The 17,996-nt window shown below is 48.8% G+C and overlaps 1 protein-coding gene across 6 annotated transcripts in view; it reads left to right on the top strand.

Moving 5' to 3' along the window:
- The window catches only part of LOC147703187 (uncharacterized), a 901,849-nt gene that overhangs the window by 561,181 nt on the left and 322,672 nt on the right, over positions 1 to 17,996 (top strand). For all 6 annotated transcript variants that reach the window (XM_086931719.1, XM_086931718.1, XM_086931717.1 and 3 more), the window contains exons 9-10: positions 7,198 to 7,284; positions 8,796 to 9,009. In XM_086931719.1, the coding sequence (XP_086787845.1) occupies positions 7,198 to 7,284; positions 8,796 to 9,009 (301 nt within the window). The remainder of the gene's footprint in view (positions 1 to 7,197; positions 7,285 to 8,795; positions 9,010 to 17,996) is intronic.

Here is a 17,996-nt window from a genome sequence, read left to right as displayed (position 1 = left end):
AAATGCAATTACAATACAATACAATATACTCGTAATGGCATTACTGCACTTACAGTGCCCAGGAATGGATCTGTGTACTGTAGGGGTACAGGGCCCATGCACCTGTACCCACACGACTGGCATAGGGCACCCAGCTAGAGGGTTGACTGAGGTATGCCAGGGCAGTGGTTTGGGCATGGCACTCAAGAGATGGGTGCCATGTCGACTCTTGGTTTAGTTCTGTACTTAGGCACTCAGCCTGCAAAGGCAGTGTATGGGTGCCAGGGTACAGGGCTCCTGAGGGTGGCACAATAAGTGCTGCAGTCCTCGGTGGTCTTCTCTGGTCACCATGCCCTGGGTACCTATGGTACAATTTATCAGGGGCTGACTTGTGGCCAGAGATGCCAATTGGGTTTAGGTTTCAATACAGTTTTAGGGAAGGGACACAGGCCCCGGGCACCTGATTGGCAGGAGCCCAGGGCACACTCAGTCAAAGCATTTCAGCAATTCAGCAACAAGTGGGGGCATACCATGCAAGAAAGATGGCACTTTCTCACAGTAGTCCTCTGCCAACTTAGCGACAATTCAGGTCTCTGTTGGGATGTACCTATTTGGGAGCAATATTCTTTCTTTCTGATAGCTACATCTACCTGTGGATTTCTCACCTTTTGAATTCTCAATGCACAGCATTCCACTGAAACTTTTCTCCTCTGCTCTCCCATGTAGAGTAGGACGTCCCAATGGAACGGCTCCGCGTCACTTCATCTGAGCCGTAAGAAGACCTTGTCGGCGTGCTGAAGTCAGTTCCTTTTTTCCTCTCCGTCGACATTCAACATTTTTATCACAGGCTCTCAGGTTCTGGGAATTTTTTTGTTGCGGATTGTTGTGACTTTGTAGCCATCAAGGATAACTACTCCTAGAAAATTAGATTTCAAGCCATGCAGATAATGTGGGGGCTAGATGTCCATCACTGAACCCCATGAAGCCAGTTTATGGTGTCTTTAGTCCGACCATGACGTCGAGACGTGCACTTTGTCCAAGCGCATGAATCCCAAACCTCTGAAGGAAAGGGAGGCCAACGTATTTATGGACAAGAAGCAAAATAGGGGTCGCAGAAAATCAAGCACCTGTTAGAAGTTGCCGACTCCTCATACTTCGAGGTCGTCGAAGAAACATAAGAAAAAGCTGCGCCGTAGTTTTCGGTATCGCTCATGGAAGGATGCGACTCCGAAGTCGGTGTCTCCATGTCCCAGGCGTCATCGAAGGGATGAGATCTCTATCTCCTTAATCTGAGGGGACTCAAGCCCAGTCTCCGGCTCCGAGAGTATTGACTTCACCTGCTCCGAGAGATGCAACGCCTCTACCATTGCCAAAGACCACCACTCCACCTCTGGAGTCTGGTTCTCTGGCACCGCATCGGGAGCCAAATTTCTTGCCTCCCCAATCGGCTTCAGAGCATACAGTACCGGATCCGATGTATCCTACTTTCCTGACTCCGTGTTCTGATTCGCCTCATTTTTTTGATGCAATGTTTGGCTTGGTCGCCAGAGCTGCAAACCTTGCTGGCACACCTGTTGGCCCCATGGGTCCGTTGACCTAATCCCTGGGAGGTTTGCCATCTCACTTTCCGCAGGCACCTCTCATGCCTTTCTTGTCTGTGGCTCCGGGGAGTTTGCCTCTTCTGGCGCCAAGTTTCTGGACGCTGTACAATCTTTGGAGGGTCCAGTACTGCTGGATGGTTCGTCCCTGGCAGTCTTTCCTAACTGGCGCCGACTTGACCACGACTGGCATAGACTCCTGTTCCTGTAGACCTCCCTTCGACGCCAGTCCCGAAGTCACCGGCACCACAGTTTTCAGCGGTTTCCATAACAGTGGTGAGGAAGTACAAGGTCGATCTGAGGGTTCCTGCTTTTCTGCCCACCTATCTTCTCCAGAACGCTTGGTTTTCCAGGCTTCGTGCTCCTCGAGACAGTCTGCAGGTTCCTTCCCATCTATGCCTACCGATAGGGAGTCAAAACGCATGGAGCAAGCTGCAAAGAGGGTGTTCTTATCGGGGAGTATGGCCCTAAAGTCGACAAATGCCTTCAGCCAGGGAGGTGGTCCCAAAATTGCCCGAGGAGGTTACAAGGGCATTTCTCGGAGGAGTTATCAGATGCCCAAACTGATGCCTGCTGGGTCATAGTGTGGTCTGCTCACGGCCTATTAGGTAGCCAGATAGCTGGGATCGTCTGTAGCTACTAGGAGGCACGCTTGGTTGCGTGTTCCAGGGGTCTCGCCTGATGTCCAAGCTACTTAACTGGATCTAGCATTCGATGGATCCCGCTTGTTTGGGACAAAGGCGAATTCGGAGCTGCATCGCTTTAAAGACAGTAAAGCCACAGCAACGTCATTGGGACTACACTTTTAGCCCAGAAGCTTTGGACAGTTCCGCAAGTTTCGTGGGTTTGGGAGGAACTTGTCCTTTTGTGCCAAGCAACAGTCGCCGCAGGAGCAGTAACAGCAGGCAAATTCCTTGTACCGATCCTGTAGAGGACAAGGCAGAGGCTGCCTGCGGGGTGCTGCTGGGCAACAGATCTTCTCCTTCTGCCCCTCAAACTGGTGTGGCAGGGAAGCAGCTCTAGCTCCACCATTCTAGAGCATAATTGTCCCCTGGTTGGACAGATGTCCCATTTTCTAAAACATTGGTCTGTTACAATAGATCTCTGGGTTTTGAACATAGAGAATCAGTATACCCTACCCTTCCTGGACTTCCCCTCTTCTTTACCTCCCTGTCAGGGTTTGTGCTCTGAAGAGCACCTTCTACTTCTCCAACAGGAGGTTCTGTCAGAGCTGCAAAAAGGTGCAATCAAGGTGGTTCCAGAGCAGGATGGGGTCAAAGGTGCTACTCCCAGTACAATCTGATTACCAAAAAGGATAGCAGTTTGAGGCCAATCCTTGACCATAGGGTTTTAAATTTTTACCTCTAACAGGAGAAATGCAAAATGTTGACCCTAGCTCAGGTTCTTCTCGCACTGGGGAAGGAATGCAGGATGGTGTAGATAGATTTACAGGATGCGTATTTTCACATTACTATCCTGAAGTTGCATCGGAACAGTCTGTTTTACTTTGGGGTCTCAACATTAGTTGGCCGTCCTTCTGTTCAGCCTTATTTCCGTACCGGAGTCTTCACAAAGTTGATGGTGGTACTGGTGGCAGCACATCTTAGGAGGTCGGGATTCTGTTTCTTCCCTAACTGGACAACAGGCTACTCAAAACAAAGTCGCCAGAGATGGTGTTAAATCATTTTTAAGTAACAACACAACTGTTAAACTTGGGGATTTTGAGAAATGTACCTAATCTCACCTGGTGCCCTCTCGGTACACCCTGTTCGTAGGGGCACAACTGGACACTACTGTGAGTCTTGCCTTCCTTCCTCTACAGAGGATTCAAGACACCCAGGCTATGATTCCACTTTTTCAGAATGGAGTGGCTGTTCAAGTCCTGAAGGTCTTGCGCCTGCTCAATCGGTCTACTTCCTGCATGCTATTGGTCAACCATGCACACTGGCATATGAAGGCCCTCCAGTGGTGCCTATGTAGTCAGTGGTTTCAACACTACAGAGATCTCAGAGGTGGTAAGGATCTCCAAAAACACTGCAGCTGAGCTGTTATGGTGTAGTGTTCCAGGCAACCTGTCTCAAGGAAGGCCGTTTCAACCACCTTCTCTGACTCGACTGCCTTTGTGGTCAGTCGAGTCAGGTGCTTCTGGAAAACACTACTGTGATGTTGCACATCAACAAACAAGGAGGTGTAGGGTTGTATCTTCTTTGCTGAGAGGCTCGGCGACTTTTGACCTGGGCTCAAGGCCATTAGATTTGTGTGATCGCGAATCATCTAGCCGGAGAACGAAATGTGCGTGCGTACAGTCTGTCTGCAGTAATTGGCCGATCACAAATGGTGTCTCCATCCGGAGGTGGTCCTAAACATTTTCATGATGTGGGGGTTGCCAAAGTTGGACCTGTTTACCACTCATAAGAACGCTAACTGCCCAGCATTCTTCAGTCTCCAGTATCCGATGCGGTGAGCGTTGGGGGTTGTTTCAGTTGGATTTGGGCTCATAGCTGCTTTGTTTCCTCCCATACCCTTGATTCCACAAGTTCTGAGGAAGATTATAGAAGACCGGGCTAATGTCATACTGCGTGCCCCGGATTAGCTGTGAAGGGGGTGGGGTACACAGACCTCCTTTATCTCTCATCGCCCCCTCCGCCTTCCTCTCAGGGCAGACCCGCTCTCGTAGGTTCTACACCCCCCACCTCCATAGCTAGGTTCTACACCCCCCACCTCCATAGCCTGTACCTTCATGCCTCGGTTTTGAAAGGGGCAACCTGAGCTTTCTCTCTCCCGTCGGATGTGGTGGATGTTATCGGCCAGAAGACACTCCACCCAATCAGTCTATTTGGGTAGGTGGGCCAAGTTTGTTAAATGTGTGGCGCGAAATCGATTGATCCTTTGCAGGCCCATTTGTTTGATGTTCTGAGTTAATCTCTTTCCCTAGTACACCAGGGTTGTATAGTAACTACTCTTAATGGCTACTTGTTTGCCTTTCTCTGTTTACCAGATCAGCCCTAGTTTAAATCTCCCATAGTCATTTGATTTTTTAAGGGTCCCACAAATAGGTTTCCTCCCACTCCTTTTCTCATGCCTCTGTGGGATTTGAATTTGGGTCTCACTTTATTGATGGGTTCACCATTTAAACCATTACATAGTTGTCCGTTAAGGTTCTAAGCGTTTACAACTATATTTTTGGTTGCAATCACTACAGCTAGGAGGGTGAGTGAGTTGTAGGCTCTTAGCTCCAAGCCTCAGTTTACATAATACAATGCGGATAAGATGGTTCTTAGCACCAGGGCTGCTTTCCTGCCTAAGATGGTCACTCCTTTCCACTTAGGGCAGTCCATCTTATCCACTTTATACCCTCACCCTTCAACAGAGGAGAAGAGGCTTTATCACCTGGACCCCAAGAGGGCGGTCATCTTCGTCCTGGACAAAACCAAGGACTTAAGGTTGGACGATAAACTCTTCATTGGGTATGTAGGCAAGATGAAGGGTGAAGGCAGTCCACAAGATAATGCTGTCCAGTTGGATCATCCTCTTTAACAAGTTCTGCTACTCCTTGGCCAAGAAGGAGCCTGCTGAAGGTATTTGCGCTCATTCTACCAGGGCTAAGTCTTGTTCGGCTTTAGCTTGAGGTGTCCCGGTGGTGGACATCTGCAAGGCAGCAACTTGGGCTTCTCTTCCAGGGGATACTCCTCAACAGTAAAAGGCACTGAATAGTCCCGCCCATGTGCGGGATCCTGGAGCAATAGCCAATAATATGCATATAACAAACACACAGTTCAGGTATTTAGCCAGTACCCGCTCACGAGTGGGTCGTTGTTAGGGTCCCGGAGGCCCAATATCTGCATACAAAGATTCTCCCATACGAAGAAACGTGCAACTAAACACGAGGAGTTGCTGTGCTTCAAAGTTTTAATTGGCAGCAAAAAACAAACAACGCGTTTCACCTCACGGCTTGCTCACGTTTGTTGTGAATTCAAAACAGTAGTCCTTTTACAATGCCAATGAACAGACATGGACATAGGACTTCCCATATACACCCCCAAGTGAGATAAGTGCAGCCGACATATTGGAAAAGGGAAAAAAGACATTCAATAGGTCCATTTTTCGATGTAACGCATGATAATGGTAATGTGGCAGCAAATAACAACCATCTTTCTGCATTCGCAATAGTATAAATGCCAAAAAAGTATATTTAAATTGTCGAATATGTCAACCAAATATTTACGTCATCCATTGGTCTTATAATGTATTAGACATTTCTATGAGAAGACACTCCCTGTTTCTCGTGACACCACATCCTATATGTTCAGGTCATGTCACATCGAGCATGGCATTCTGTACATTATAACCATCTACCTACAATCATGCCCAAGTGGGCGTAGACTATTGTGCAAAAGCATAATATTGGGCTTAATCTCATTCCTAAGATCCCAAATGCATGCAGATACGGCATTATGTCAGTTTTCTTCATCTCCGATCACGCCCAAGTGGGCGTAAGGGCATTTTCAAGATCCCAAATGCATTACAGATTCATAATAACATATATACAAATACTTGTGCCTTGGGATGAAGGGTACAGCATCGTAAGTTCCCTCCCGACTTGGCCCAAAGTGTTTCATCCAAACTGGGCTCATATCCTCTAAAGAGTCCTTTGCATCGTGTGTCACATGATTAGGTCTTCTCCGATCTCAATTATTATTGTCATACCATGGTTGATAAGTGTCTCTTGTGCCAGATAAACTCATTGATTAAAGGACTGTTTTGTCTTTTACCAATACAATGTCCCAAAGTGCAAAATGAAAGTCTGTGAATTAAAAACATAGATTTTCTGTTTAAAAAAGACGACTATAAAGTACGACCGCGACTGAATTCAAGAATCATTGTACAAAATCTAATTTACAGAAACTCATTATTCAAAAGCTCATTTATCAAAAGGTCATTTTTCAAGATGGACAGAAAGTTCTTCATGATTATTCAAACCCTGCGGGAACATGCATTCAAAATCAATAATGAATCTGGATTCCATTTTGCGGAGGCATGTTGTTCTGTCCCCCCCACGTATACCCAGATCCACTTTGTCCAATACTACCATTCTTAACAGGCTTTCATTTTAGAAATGGTGTTCAAAGAAATGCCTAGCCACTGGATATTGTGCATTGTGGACCCTAACAACGACCCACTCGTGAGCGGGTACTGGCTAAATACCGGAACTGTGTGTTCGTTGTTTTAACTATTGCCGGTCCGCTCCCCTGCTCTGAAGGAACCTTGAAAACTGAACTGTTTTTCCTTATGAAACTTTACGATATGCGGCACGTGCAGATTTTTTCTAATATTTATGAATTTACTGAAGGCTGATAGTTTCTTGCATTTGTCAATACCATAAAAGTAGATGTGGTTTGCCTCCTGCAAACTTGTGCTCATTCTTTCAGAACAAAGGCAACTTTATCTGCTTTCAGCTTTGGTGAAAACAGTCTACATCCAGTTGCTAAGATGGGAGATCAACGATCAGGAACACTGGGAGTCAAAAGGACTGATATCAATGTCTCCTTTTAACATTTGTTCTGCCCTCTGACTGACATAATAGTGTGGTATTGAGTGACTGTGCCTTTTATGTTTGCAGGTCGCCAAGCAAATCTCCTCCGCAAAAGAAGCATCGGGAACGTTCATCTTCCAGCTCCCCTTCATCTTCTGGCGATTCCCGAAGCAGGTACCCTCTATTCTAGACTTCAGGCTTTGGCAAAGAAGGGACACAGTCCAAACACGGAGAGGTCTGCTACAAAAGCCTTGAGATTTGCAACCTTCACCTCTGTCTCCTTGTGAGGTGTATAGTACCAACCCCCCAGCCCCTGTGGTTTGCCGCTGTTTCTTTTTGATACTGATAATAAAGGCAATGTTGTGCAACTACCAGTTTGTAATTTTAAGTATATTCTCAATTGGGGACTTTTCTCATGGTGATTTGATTTTTATTCCTCTTTTGCACCATGTTTCTTCTCAGCCTTAGTTATGTTCTAATTGAATAGTCTTGAGAAATGTTGACATTTAGGCTCTGCTTGCAGCCTTCATCACAGGGCATCTTAGTCTTGATTTGAGGTGCTGGATATGTACTAATTTAGCTAGGGGTTAGGGATTCAAGGCAGGGGCACATTGTAAATGTAATGTTGAACTGTTTGGTTTCCCCCACCCGTGAGGGCAAAAATTATCTCACCTTAGATGTGTTGGTATGTGAGGGGAGCAACTGTGAGGCAGGTTGTTGAGCTGTTGGTCTGGCTTCCTCCCTTCTGCCTTGAGGTTTGAAGGTGGTACAGTGTGTGTTGAGCTGTGCTTTATGTGCTGCCCCACTAAAAATGGGCGTTTGTAAACATTGAGAGGAGTTGCTGAACCATCATAACAAGGGTTCAACCAATGACCTGAAAGAAGTTGTGACACAATAGAGGACGTGCACATGCACTGCTGGGAATTTCTGGTCCTTGCTCTGTGAAGGAGTGATAGTAATAGAATTGGAAGTGAGGTACTGCCCAGTATATGACAAGAAACCACATAGAATAAGGGGAACATAGTCATCGGATGTAGTCAGTGGGTGCCGATCTCTCAATCACAGAAACCTAGTTGGAAGAGGTGCACACAGTATTCGCCCTCCTCCTTGAAAGTCGGAGTGAAACACAGACAACATTGTGGAGGGATTGAACTGTTATGATCACAACCTACAGGGTTGATACAGAGCACAGTAGCAGAATTAGGGTAATGCGACTGCCCTCTAAATTTGATAGTTACATTTGGAAAAGATATACAATCGGGAAGGGAAGTAGGAGTGTTAAGCCATTGCTTGTGTCATCAACTGCTTGAAGGTTATTACAAAAGGACTACAATAGTGAACGTAGTGCTATTCCTTGTATGTCCCTGTCCTACAATTTAAAGGAGGGACCATGATATAATGGAGAGTTAAAATGTTATGGGTCGCTGCCATATCATTCATCAATATTTAATTTTCATAGACTGAAAGCATTCAGCGGTGTACGACTTGCCCCTGCCTTATTGAGAAGTAGTTGAATGGGGACGGTGGGATTGGTTCAGTTGTAGATCCCTCGAACTCTTGAGGGTTTGTCGATCAGTACAGACATGATTTTGGAGCCAAGTATACAATGCCTGACCAACAGGTGTTAGACGCTGTGAATGGAGAATGATATTTTCAATCCACTGACCTGGTCTCCGGTTTGCCAGATCCAGAAGTGTGACCAACACAGCAATACCCCAGGGAGGGCGCAATGCTTCCTCTCCACCACCACTTCCGCCTCCGCCGCCGCCGCCTCCTCTACAGCAGCGTAAGAGGGCAGAAACTGAGAGCACCAGAGATGAGAGGCAGCGGTCTTCATCCCCACCTTCAAAGAACACTGGGGGCAGGAGTCCTTCAAGAGAGAGCAAGGACAAGAGAGATGTGAGTATCACCTTCTGGTAGGATGGCTCAGCCTCTGACCTGCCAAGAACATTTTCTAAGTTTATAAGAACATGGAACACCATTGTCAGGAAGCATTACTATTGCTCTGTTAGGCTCGTAGTAGCTTTATTGTGAGAGCTGTAATGGCGTTTGTTAATGTAATGCGGCCACAGCCCAGTCAATGCTGTCAGTATGTGTACAAAAGTGAAATTTCGAAATGAGCTGTAGCTTGTGTTTTTTACCAACATTATGGATTCAGTGACTGATGTCTAGGGTACACATCACAAAAGTAAGAGTCTATAGTACCACTAAGCTCCTCCTCAGTAGAGATTATTTTCCATAGATTTACTTATATTCTTTAACCCCTAGTGATGGTACAAAAACTGTCAGGCCCTTCTTTAATTAAACCCTCATGACGATGCACCGAACCTCAAATTCTCTAGTAGGAATTTTTAAACCTTTTTATAAAAAATTGGTTTTCTCTGATTGACGCATAACGCATATGTAAAATCTTTTATATTGAAAGTTATAACTATTCAAAGTACAAAACTTGCACGAGAGTTAACATTTTCTGTCTTTTTTAAATTGCCAGTTAATTAATCCAGTACTGTATACTTAAAACACCTTCTTGCCACATAAAAAAGAAATCTGTGGAAAAATGGTGGAAATGAGATCACTAAATAGTGTCATTATACTAAAACCTACCTCTTTTTATTTGGGAAAGTCCGATACCAGAGGTGTAGCGTCATGCACAAAATTGTCTGTGGTTATTTATTTACTTTACTCAGTAAATGGACTACTTCTTTTAACCAAAAGTTTTATTGCATTACTCTAATTCTTGTAGTGTTCTTTGAGAGCCCTTTTCATATATTTGTTGATTTTATAAACTCCCCCTCCCCACTTTAATAGTGTTTCTCCAGTAGTAGATATTGCATAGATTCGCTTGGTATAATCATTCAGTGTTGTTGAGGTGGGAGTCCCACTGTATAATTAGAAAGCAGTACAGTTTAATACATAGCCTATAATGGCTAGAAAACATTCACTTCTTTGTCTTTAGCATAAGAATATGCCCGCCTGTGTGTGGGGACCCCGGAGCAAAGATTAAATATATATCATATATGTACAGAATACTACATGTACGCAGTACGACTTAATCGTGTGTGTGTATGTATATATATGCCCATGTATATTGAATTTTCCTTTAATAAACCTCTTACCAGACTAGAGCATTTCTGTAAATAGAAGAACAGTTCATAAGGTTAAAAACCATAGCCTTTAGTGAAGAGAAAATTGCAAAAGAATGCAAAGGAATTATTAGCTAATAGGCTGCATTATATGCGTAACAGGAGAATACTGGCACCGTGTCTTTAAGACCTCCAGGACCTCTTATATCGCATCATACCCCAATGGTGACTATTAGGTCAGTTTTTTTAGGTCTCTGCTAGCGTAGGCTGCACACATGTGCAGTCTCGTTGGCGAGATTTAATGACTGAGTAGCGAGGTTAAGCCCCGCCCCTCTTCTCCATTAGCTGGCCTCCTAAACGGCGATCAGCCATTGGAGAAGAGGTCCCAGTGGCTTTTTTCTAAGCCCCGTCCTTTTGCGATTGGGGGGGGGTTTGACTTTCTTTCTACCTAGTGACGTTCTCCATCAAAAACACGCCCCCCAGTCTGAAAAGGACGGAGCTTACAGACAGTGTGAGCACTTTAGTGCGCAGGCCTCCGAGGGGGTGAACTCACCGATGCGCCCGTTCCTGGAGTCATCGCAGCCGCAGTTGTCGAAGTCCCCCTCGCTGCAGTCCCTAGTCAGTGTACATGACACCCGCAGAGCTGATGGCATGCATGAAGGACGTTTCCTTGGTAGTATTCTATAAATAACATTTTTATTATACGGATACGATTTCAAGCACTGCAAAATGTAGTTGGCCAAGGGTGTGTCGTTTAAATAAATAGCACAATCTTCATAACATAAACCGTACTATTGGTTGACACTGCAAGTGCTCTTCATATACGTTAAAACTGTTGCTTAGTTTTTAATGCTTCAACGGCTCTTCGTTTCGCATCCTGAGTGACTTGCGCGGATCACACAAGTCGTGGAAGAGCTAACATACAAGTTTCATTTGTCTATCGTCCTGAAATGGAGCCCGCCGAGCGAAACTCTCGCTACCAGCACCCCCACCTCCTCCAACAACGAGAGCGCATGCATGCGGTGGTATAGAAACGGAAGAAGGACCAACAGCAATCCGCTTTACAGAAGAAGCTCTAATATACATGCGAGTCTGACCCCCTGCAGCTGGGAGTCCTTCCAGCGAGGGGAGCTTGGACAAAGGGTTTCCTGTCAGGGGCGGTGCTAGCACCATCCCAGACATGGTTTTGTGTATCCTGGGTAGGCAGGGCTTTACAGGAAGGTGACTGCAAGTGGCACCCCGGTGCTCACTACGCATCTACCGGCTAGAACCAGTTCCAGGGGCACACCAGCCCCTGGCCTGGGGAAAGTTCGGCATGGGAGAGGGGTGTAACCACCCCCCTTCCTGGTCCCACCCCTAGGGCAGGACCTAGTCGCGTACCCACCCCTTTCTTTAGGATAAAGGCAGGAGCGGGGACCCTTCCAAATCAGATCATCATTGATTCAAGAAACTACTTTCTACGAAAGGAACTCTCGACTCTTCTCAAGATTTCTCCCTTGTGGCTAAGGAGTAGTCACCCTGCATCCGCAGGCACCATCTAAGAACTCTGCGATTTGCTGCACGTCCTTCCTCCGGAATCCGACTGACTAGCTCGACGAGACCCGGCTTCCCTGGCACCTCTGACCTCTACCTACCTCTACAGCTAAGCTGAAAACCGTAGGTGCGACGAGACCTCGAGGGACCGGCCATCATCAGAACTGCACGACTTCTATCCAGCACGACCGCCGAGGGATCCTCTGGTGAGTGCTTTGGGGTCCGAGAAGCCCTGACCCTGAGCAGCTGCAGGACCGAAGATCAGCCCCCCAGCATCCACGAGATCTGCGTGGGGCCCTTCTGCATTTTGGCTGCTCACCGCGTTGTCTGGCTACTAGCCCGCTGGCTTGTGGCCTTCCCAACGACGACAACACTGCTGGTCTGGTTGCTCCAGACTGGCCCTTGCTCCCTTCCAAAAGAGGAGCACCCCGGACCCTCCTGGTCCACTCCAGACGCCATTTTAGGTCCACCGCGTGGGCTTGAATTTGCCGAGACTTGTTGCCCCAATCCTGGGTCCAGCGACGTCGACAGCATCAACCATCGTGGGATGGCTCGCACCTCCATCCTGGTCGCCGACAACGCCTCCTGGTCCGTGAGACTGCAGAGCCCAGCGTCGCCCACTCACCTGGTCGAGGTGACTACCATCCGGTGCCATCCTGGTGCCCAAACAATCACTGGCTAGTGATTAAGAACTTGGTCCCTTCTGCTTTCAGGTGTCATCCATCTTCGATCCAGGCTTGGATCACTTCGAACAATCTTCACTGGTCACCTGCCAGCAACTCTTTCTTCATGCTCCTGGTTAGTCAACGAGGATTCCCGACGTCTTTTCAGACCTATGCAGCCGCAGCCCCTGGGCTAGGTAGCTTCGGCATTTCGGTGCCCCAGCATAGCCTTACAATCCAAGGGTCCAGATCCACTTTCGTTTTTGACCTACCTAGTCGGGTTCGCCCGAGAACACTAACTTTGCTTTTACCTGCCTCCATAGACTTTGTCCCGCATCCCGCGTGAGAGTGCGCACTTTGCACCCGAGTCCCCTAGGCCTCCTACTAGCAATCTGAAGGTTCAGTAACGTAGTCCTAGCGATTCCAAAGCCTATTAGTACAGTACTTGCCTGCTAGTAATTTCGCATTCCACTTCCATAGTATATGGTTTTTCGTGCCCCTCGGGCATTTGTGTAAATTGTGCAACTTGAAGTATTTTCGTAAGAGTTTTGTTGTGTGCTTAGTACCCTGTCCTCATAAAGAGTACAGGGCTGTTGTGATCTAAATAAATACACTGTTTATTTTCATAACACGTGTGTGGTGTCCTTTCACTTGGTGTTCAAGGGGTATATGTGATGGTATAACAGCTGGCTTAACACGCCCTCTAAAGTTTAGCCCGAAGACTGCTCTTGTCCATGCTACTAGGATAGCTGGTCTATCGGTTGACTTACAACCAATCACCATAAGGGTTGTTTGGACTGATACATAGTGATCACTAGAATAGTGAACACTGAATATCAGGCCAACTTCTCAGTGTTGCACCCTTTTTACTGGCCATGGTAAGTTATGCATGATGTGCCACATATTTCAGGGTGCTCGACATGTGGCACAGCCTAGATCATGGCACGCAGCCACATTTATTCTCTCTGGTACGACGTGTAGTGCATATGGGGCAGTGCAGATTTTTTATTTTTTACACTGCATGGTGTTATGGTGATTTTGGAAAGCACGGGTAGCAATGCATGGTACCCATGCAGACTTGCACCACGCACCGATTGATAACTAACATACTCTGCTATTGGAGTACCACCTCTGTGTGTGTGGCTCTGTCTGTCTGTGGCGGCTCTGCCTGTCTGTGGCGGCTTTGCCTGTCTGTGGCGGGCTTTGCCTGTCTGTGGCGGGCTCTGCCTGTCTGTGGCTGGCTCTGCCTGTCTGTGGCTGGCTCTGCCTGTCTGTGGCTGGCTCTGCCTGTCTGTGGCTGGCTCTGCCTGTCTGTGGCTGGCTCTGCCTGTCTGTGGCTGGCTCTGCCTGTCTGTGGCTGGCTCTGCCTGTCTGTGGCTGGCTCTGCCTCTCTGTCTGTGGCTGGCTCTGCCTGTCTGTCTGTGGCTGGCTCTGCCTGTCTGTCTGTGGCTGGCTCTGCCTGTCTGTCTGTGGCTGGCTCTGTCGGTGTGGGGCTGGCTCGTACGATGTGTAGTGCATATGGGGCAGTGCAGATTTTTTACACTGCATGGTGTTATGGTGATTTTGGAAAGCACGGGTAGCAATGCATGGTACCCATGCAGACTTGCACCAAGCACCGATTGATAACTAACATTCTCTGCTATTGGAGTACCACCTCTGTGTGTGTGGCTGTGTGTGTGGCTCTTAGTGTGTGTGGCTCTGTGTGTGTGTGGCTCTGTGTGTGTGTGGCTCTGTGTGTGTGTGGCTCTGTGTGTGTGTGGCTCTGTGTGTGTGGCTCTGTGTGTGTGTGGCTCTGTGTGTGTGTGGCTCTGTGTGTGTGTGGCTCTGTGTGTGGCTGGCTCTGTGTGTGGCTGGCTCTGTGTGTGTGTGGCTCTGTGTATGTGTGTGGCTCTGTGTGTGTGTGTGAGCTCTGTGTGAGCTCTGTGTGTGTGTGGCTCTGTGTGTGTGTGTGGCTCTGTGTGTGTGTGGCTCTGTGTGTGTGTGGCTCTGTGTGTGTGTGTGTGTGTGGCTCTGTGTGTGTGTGGCTCTGTGTGTGTGTGTGTGTGGCTCTGTGTGTGTGTGTGGCTCTGTGTGTGTGTGTGGCTCTGTGTGTGTGTGTGGCTCTGTGTGTGTGTGTGGCTCTGTGTGTGCGTGGCTCTGTGTGTGTGTGGCTCTGTGTGTGTGGCTCTGTCTGTGTGTGTGTGTGGCTCTGTCTGTGTGTGTGTGTGGCTCTGTCTGTGTGTGTGTGTGGCTCTGTCTGTGTGTGTGTGTGGCTCTGTCTGTGTGTGTGTGTGGCTCTGTGTGTGTGTGTGTGGCTCTGTGTGTGTGTGTGTGGCTCTGTGTGTGTGTGTGTGGCTCTGTGTGTGTGTGTGTGGCTCTGTGTGTGTGTGTGTGGCTCTGTGTGTGTGTGTGTGTGTGTGTCTCTGTGTGTGTGTGTCTCTGTGTGTGTGTGGCTCTGTGTGTGTGTGGCTCTGTGTGTGTGTGGCTCTGTGTGTGTGTGGCTCTGTGTGTGTGTGGCTCTGTGTGTGTGTGGCTCTGTGTGTGTGTGGCTCTGTGTGTGTGTGTGTGTGTGGCTCTGTGTGTGTGTGTGTGTGTCTCTGTGTGTGTGTGTGTGTGGCTCTGTGTGTGTGTGTGTGGCTCTGTGTGTGTGTGTGTGTGGCTCTGTGTGTGTGTGTGTGTGGCTCTGTGTGTGTGTGTGTGGCTCTGTGTGTGTGTGTGTGGCTCTGTGTGTGTGTGTGTGGCTCTGTCTGTGTGTGTGTGTGTGGCTCTGTCTGTGTGTGTGTGTGTGGCTCTGTCTGTGTGTGTGTGTGGCTCTGTCTGTGTGTGTGTGTGGCTCTGTCTGTGTGTGTGTGTGGCTCTGTCTGTGTGTGTGTGGCTCTGTCTGTGTGTGTGTGTGTGTGTGGCTCTGTCTGTGTGTGTGTGTGTGGCTCTGTCTGTGTGTGTGTGTGTGGCTCTGTCTGTGTGTGTGTGTGTGTGGCTCTGTCTGTGTGTGTGTGTGGCTCTGTCTGTGTGTGTGTGGCTCTGTCTGTGTGTGTGTGTGGCTCTGTCTGTGTGTGTGTGTGTGTGGCTCTGTCTGTGTGTGTGTGTGTGGCTCTGTCTGTGTGTGTGTGTGTGGCTCTGTCTGTGTGTGTGTGTGTGTGGCTCTGTCTGTGTGTGTGTGTGTGTGTGGCTCTCTGTGTGTGTGTGGCTCTGTCTGTGTGTGTGTGTGGCTCTGTGTGTGTGTGTGTGTGGCTCTGTCTGTGTGTGTGTGTGTGGCTCTGTCTGTGTGTGTGTGTGGCTCTGTCTGTGTGTGTGTGTGGCTCTGTCTGTGTGTGTGTGTGGCTCTGTCTGTGTGTGTGGCTCTGTCTGTGTGTGTGTGTGGCTCTGTCTGTGTGTGTGTGTGGCTCTGTCTGTGTGTGTGGCTCTGTGTGTGTGTGTGTGGCTCTGTGTGTGTGTGTGTGGCTCTGTGTGTGTGTGTGTGGCTCTGTGTGTGTGTGTGTGGCTCTGTGTGTGTGTGTGTGGCTCTGTGTGTGTGTGTGTGGCTCTGTGTGTGTGTGTGTGTGTGTCTCTGTGTGTGTGTGTCTCTGTGTGTGTGTGGCTCTGTGTGTGTGTGGCTCTGTGTGTGTGTGGCTCTGTGTGTGTGTGGCTCTGTGTGTGTGTGGCTCTGTGTGTGTGTGGCTCTGTGTGTGTGGCTCTGTGTGTGTGTGGCTCTGTGTGTGTGTGGCTCTGTGTGTGTGTGTGTGTGGCTCTGTGTGTGTGTGTGTGTCTCTGTGTGTGTGTGTGTGTGGCTCTGTGTGTGTGTGTGTGGCTCTGTGTGTGTGTGTGTGTGGCTCTGTGTGTGTGTGTGTGTGGCTCTGTGTGTGTGTGTGTGGCTCTGTGTGTGTGTGTGTGGCTCTGTGTGTGTGTGGCTCTGTGTGTGTGTGGCTCTGTGTGTGTGTGGCTCTGTGTGTGTGTGGCTCTGTGTGTGTGTGGCTCTGTGTGTGTGTGGCTCTGTGTGTGTGTGGCTCTGTGTGTGTGTGTGTGTGGCTCTGTGTGTGTGTGTGTGTCTCTGTGTGTGTGTGTGTGTGGCTCTGTGTGTGTGTGTGTGTGTGGCTCTGTGTGTGTGTGTGTGTGTGGCTCTGTGTGTGTGTGTGTGTGTGGCTCTGTGTGTGTGGCTCTGTGTGTGTGTGTGTGTGTGTGGCTCTGTGTGTGTGTGTGTGTGGCTCTGTCTGTGTGTGGCTCTGTCTGTGTGTGGCTCTGTGTTTGTGTGGCTCTGTGTGTGTGGCTCTGTGTGTGTGTGTGTGGCTCTGTGTGTGTGTGTGTGGCTCTGTGTGTGTGTGTGTGTGGCTCTGTCTGTGTGTGTGTGTGTGTGTGGCTCTGTCTGTGTGTGTGTGTGGCTCTGTGTGTGTGTGTGTGTGGCTCTGTGTGTGTGTGTGTGTGTGGCTCTGTCTGTGTGTGTGTGTGGCTCTGTCTGTGTGTGTGTGTGGCTCTGTCTGTGTGTGTGTGTGGCTCTGTCTGTGTGTGTGTGTGGCTCTGTCTGTGTGTGTGTGTGGCTCTGTCTGTGTGTGTGTGTGGCTCTGTCTGTGTGTGTGTGTGGCTCTCTGTGTGTGTGTGTGGCTCTGTCTGTGTGTGTGTGTGGCTCTGTCTGTGTGTGTGTGTGGCTCTGTGTGTGTGTGTGTGTGTGGCTCTCTGTGTGTGTGTGTGGCTCTGTCTGTGTGTGTGTGTGGCTCTGTGTGTGTGTGTGTGTGGCTCTGTCTGTGTGTGTGTGTGTGTGGCTCTGTCTGTGTGTGTGTGTGGCTCTGTCTGTGTGTGTGTGTGGCTCTGTCTGTGTGTGTGTGTGGCTCTGTCTGTGTGTGTGTGTGTGTGTGGCTCTGTCTGTGTGTGTGTGTGTGGCTCTGTCTGTGTGTGTGTGTGTGGCTCTGTCTGTGTGTGTGTGTGTGGCTCTGTCTGTGTGTGTGTGTGGCTCTGTCTGTGTGTGTGTGTGTGTGTGGCTCTGTGTGTGTGTGTGTGGCTCTGTGTGTGTGTGTGTGGCTCTGTGTGTGTGTGTGTGGCTCTGTGTGTGTGTGTGGCTCTGTCTGTGTGTGTGTGTGTGGCTCTGTCTGTGTGTGTGTGTGTGGCTCTGTCTGTGTGTGTGTGTGTGGCTCTCTGTGTGTGTGTGTGGCTCTGTGTGTGTGTGTGTGTGTGGCTCTGTGTGTGTGTGTGTGTGGCTCTGTCTGTGTGTGTGTGTGGCTCTGTCTGTGTGTGTGTGTGGCTCTGTCTGTGTGTGTGTGGCTCTGTCTGTGTGTGTGTGTGTGGCTCTGTCTGTGTGTGTGTGTGTGGCTCTGTGTGTGTGTGTGTGGCTCTGTGTGTGTGTGTGTGTGGCTCTGTGTGTGTGTGTGTGGCTCTCTGTGTGTGTGTGTGGCTCTGTCTGTGTGTGTGTGTGTGGCTCTGTCTGTGTGTGTGTGTGGCTCTGTCTGTGTGTGTGTGGCTCTGTCTGTGTGTGTGTGTGGCTCTGTCTGTGTGTGTGTGTGGCTCTGTCTGTGTGTGTGTGTGGCTCTGTCTGTGTGTGTGTGTGGCTCTGTGTGTGTGTGTGTGTGTGTGGCTCTGTGTGTGTGTGTGTGTGTGTGGCTCTGTGTGTGTGGCTCTGTGTGTGTGTGTGTGTGGCTCTGTGTGTGTGTGTGTGTGTGGCTCT

Source organism: Lissotriton vulgaris, chromosome 7, assembly GCF_964263255.1.
Source record: "Lissotriton vulgaris chromosome 7, aLisVul1.2, whole genome shotgun sequence".
Lineage (NCBI taxonomy): Eukaryota > Metazoa > Chordata > Amphibia > Caudata > Salamandridae > Lissotriton > Lissotriton vulgaris.
The sequence above is the reverse complement of the archived record's forward strand: the minus strand, read 5'-3'. Positions and strand labels throughout refer to the sequence as shown.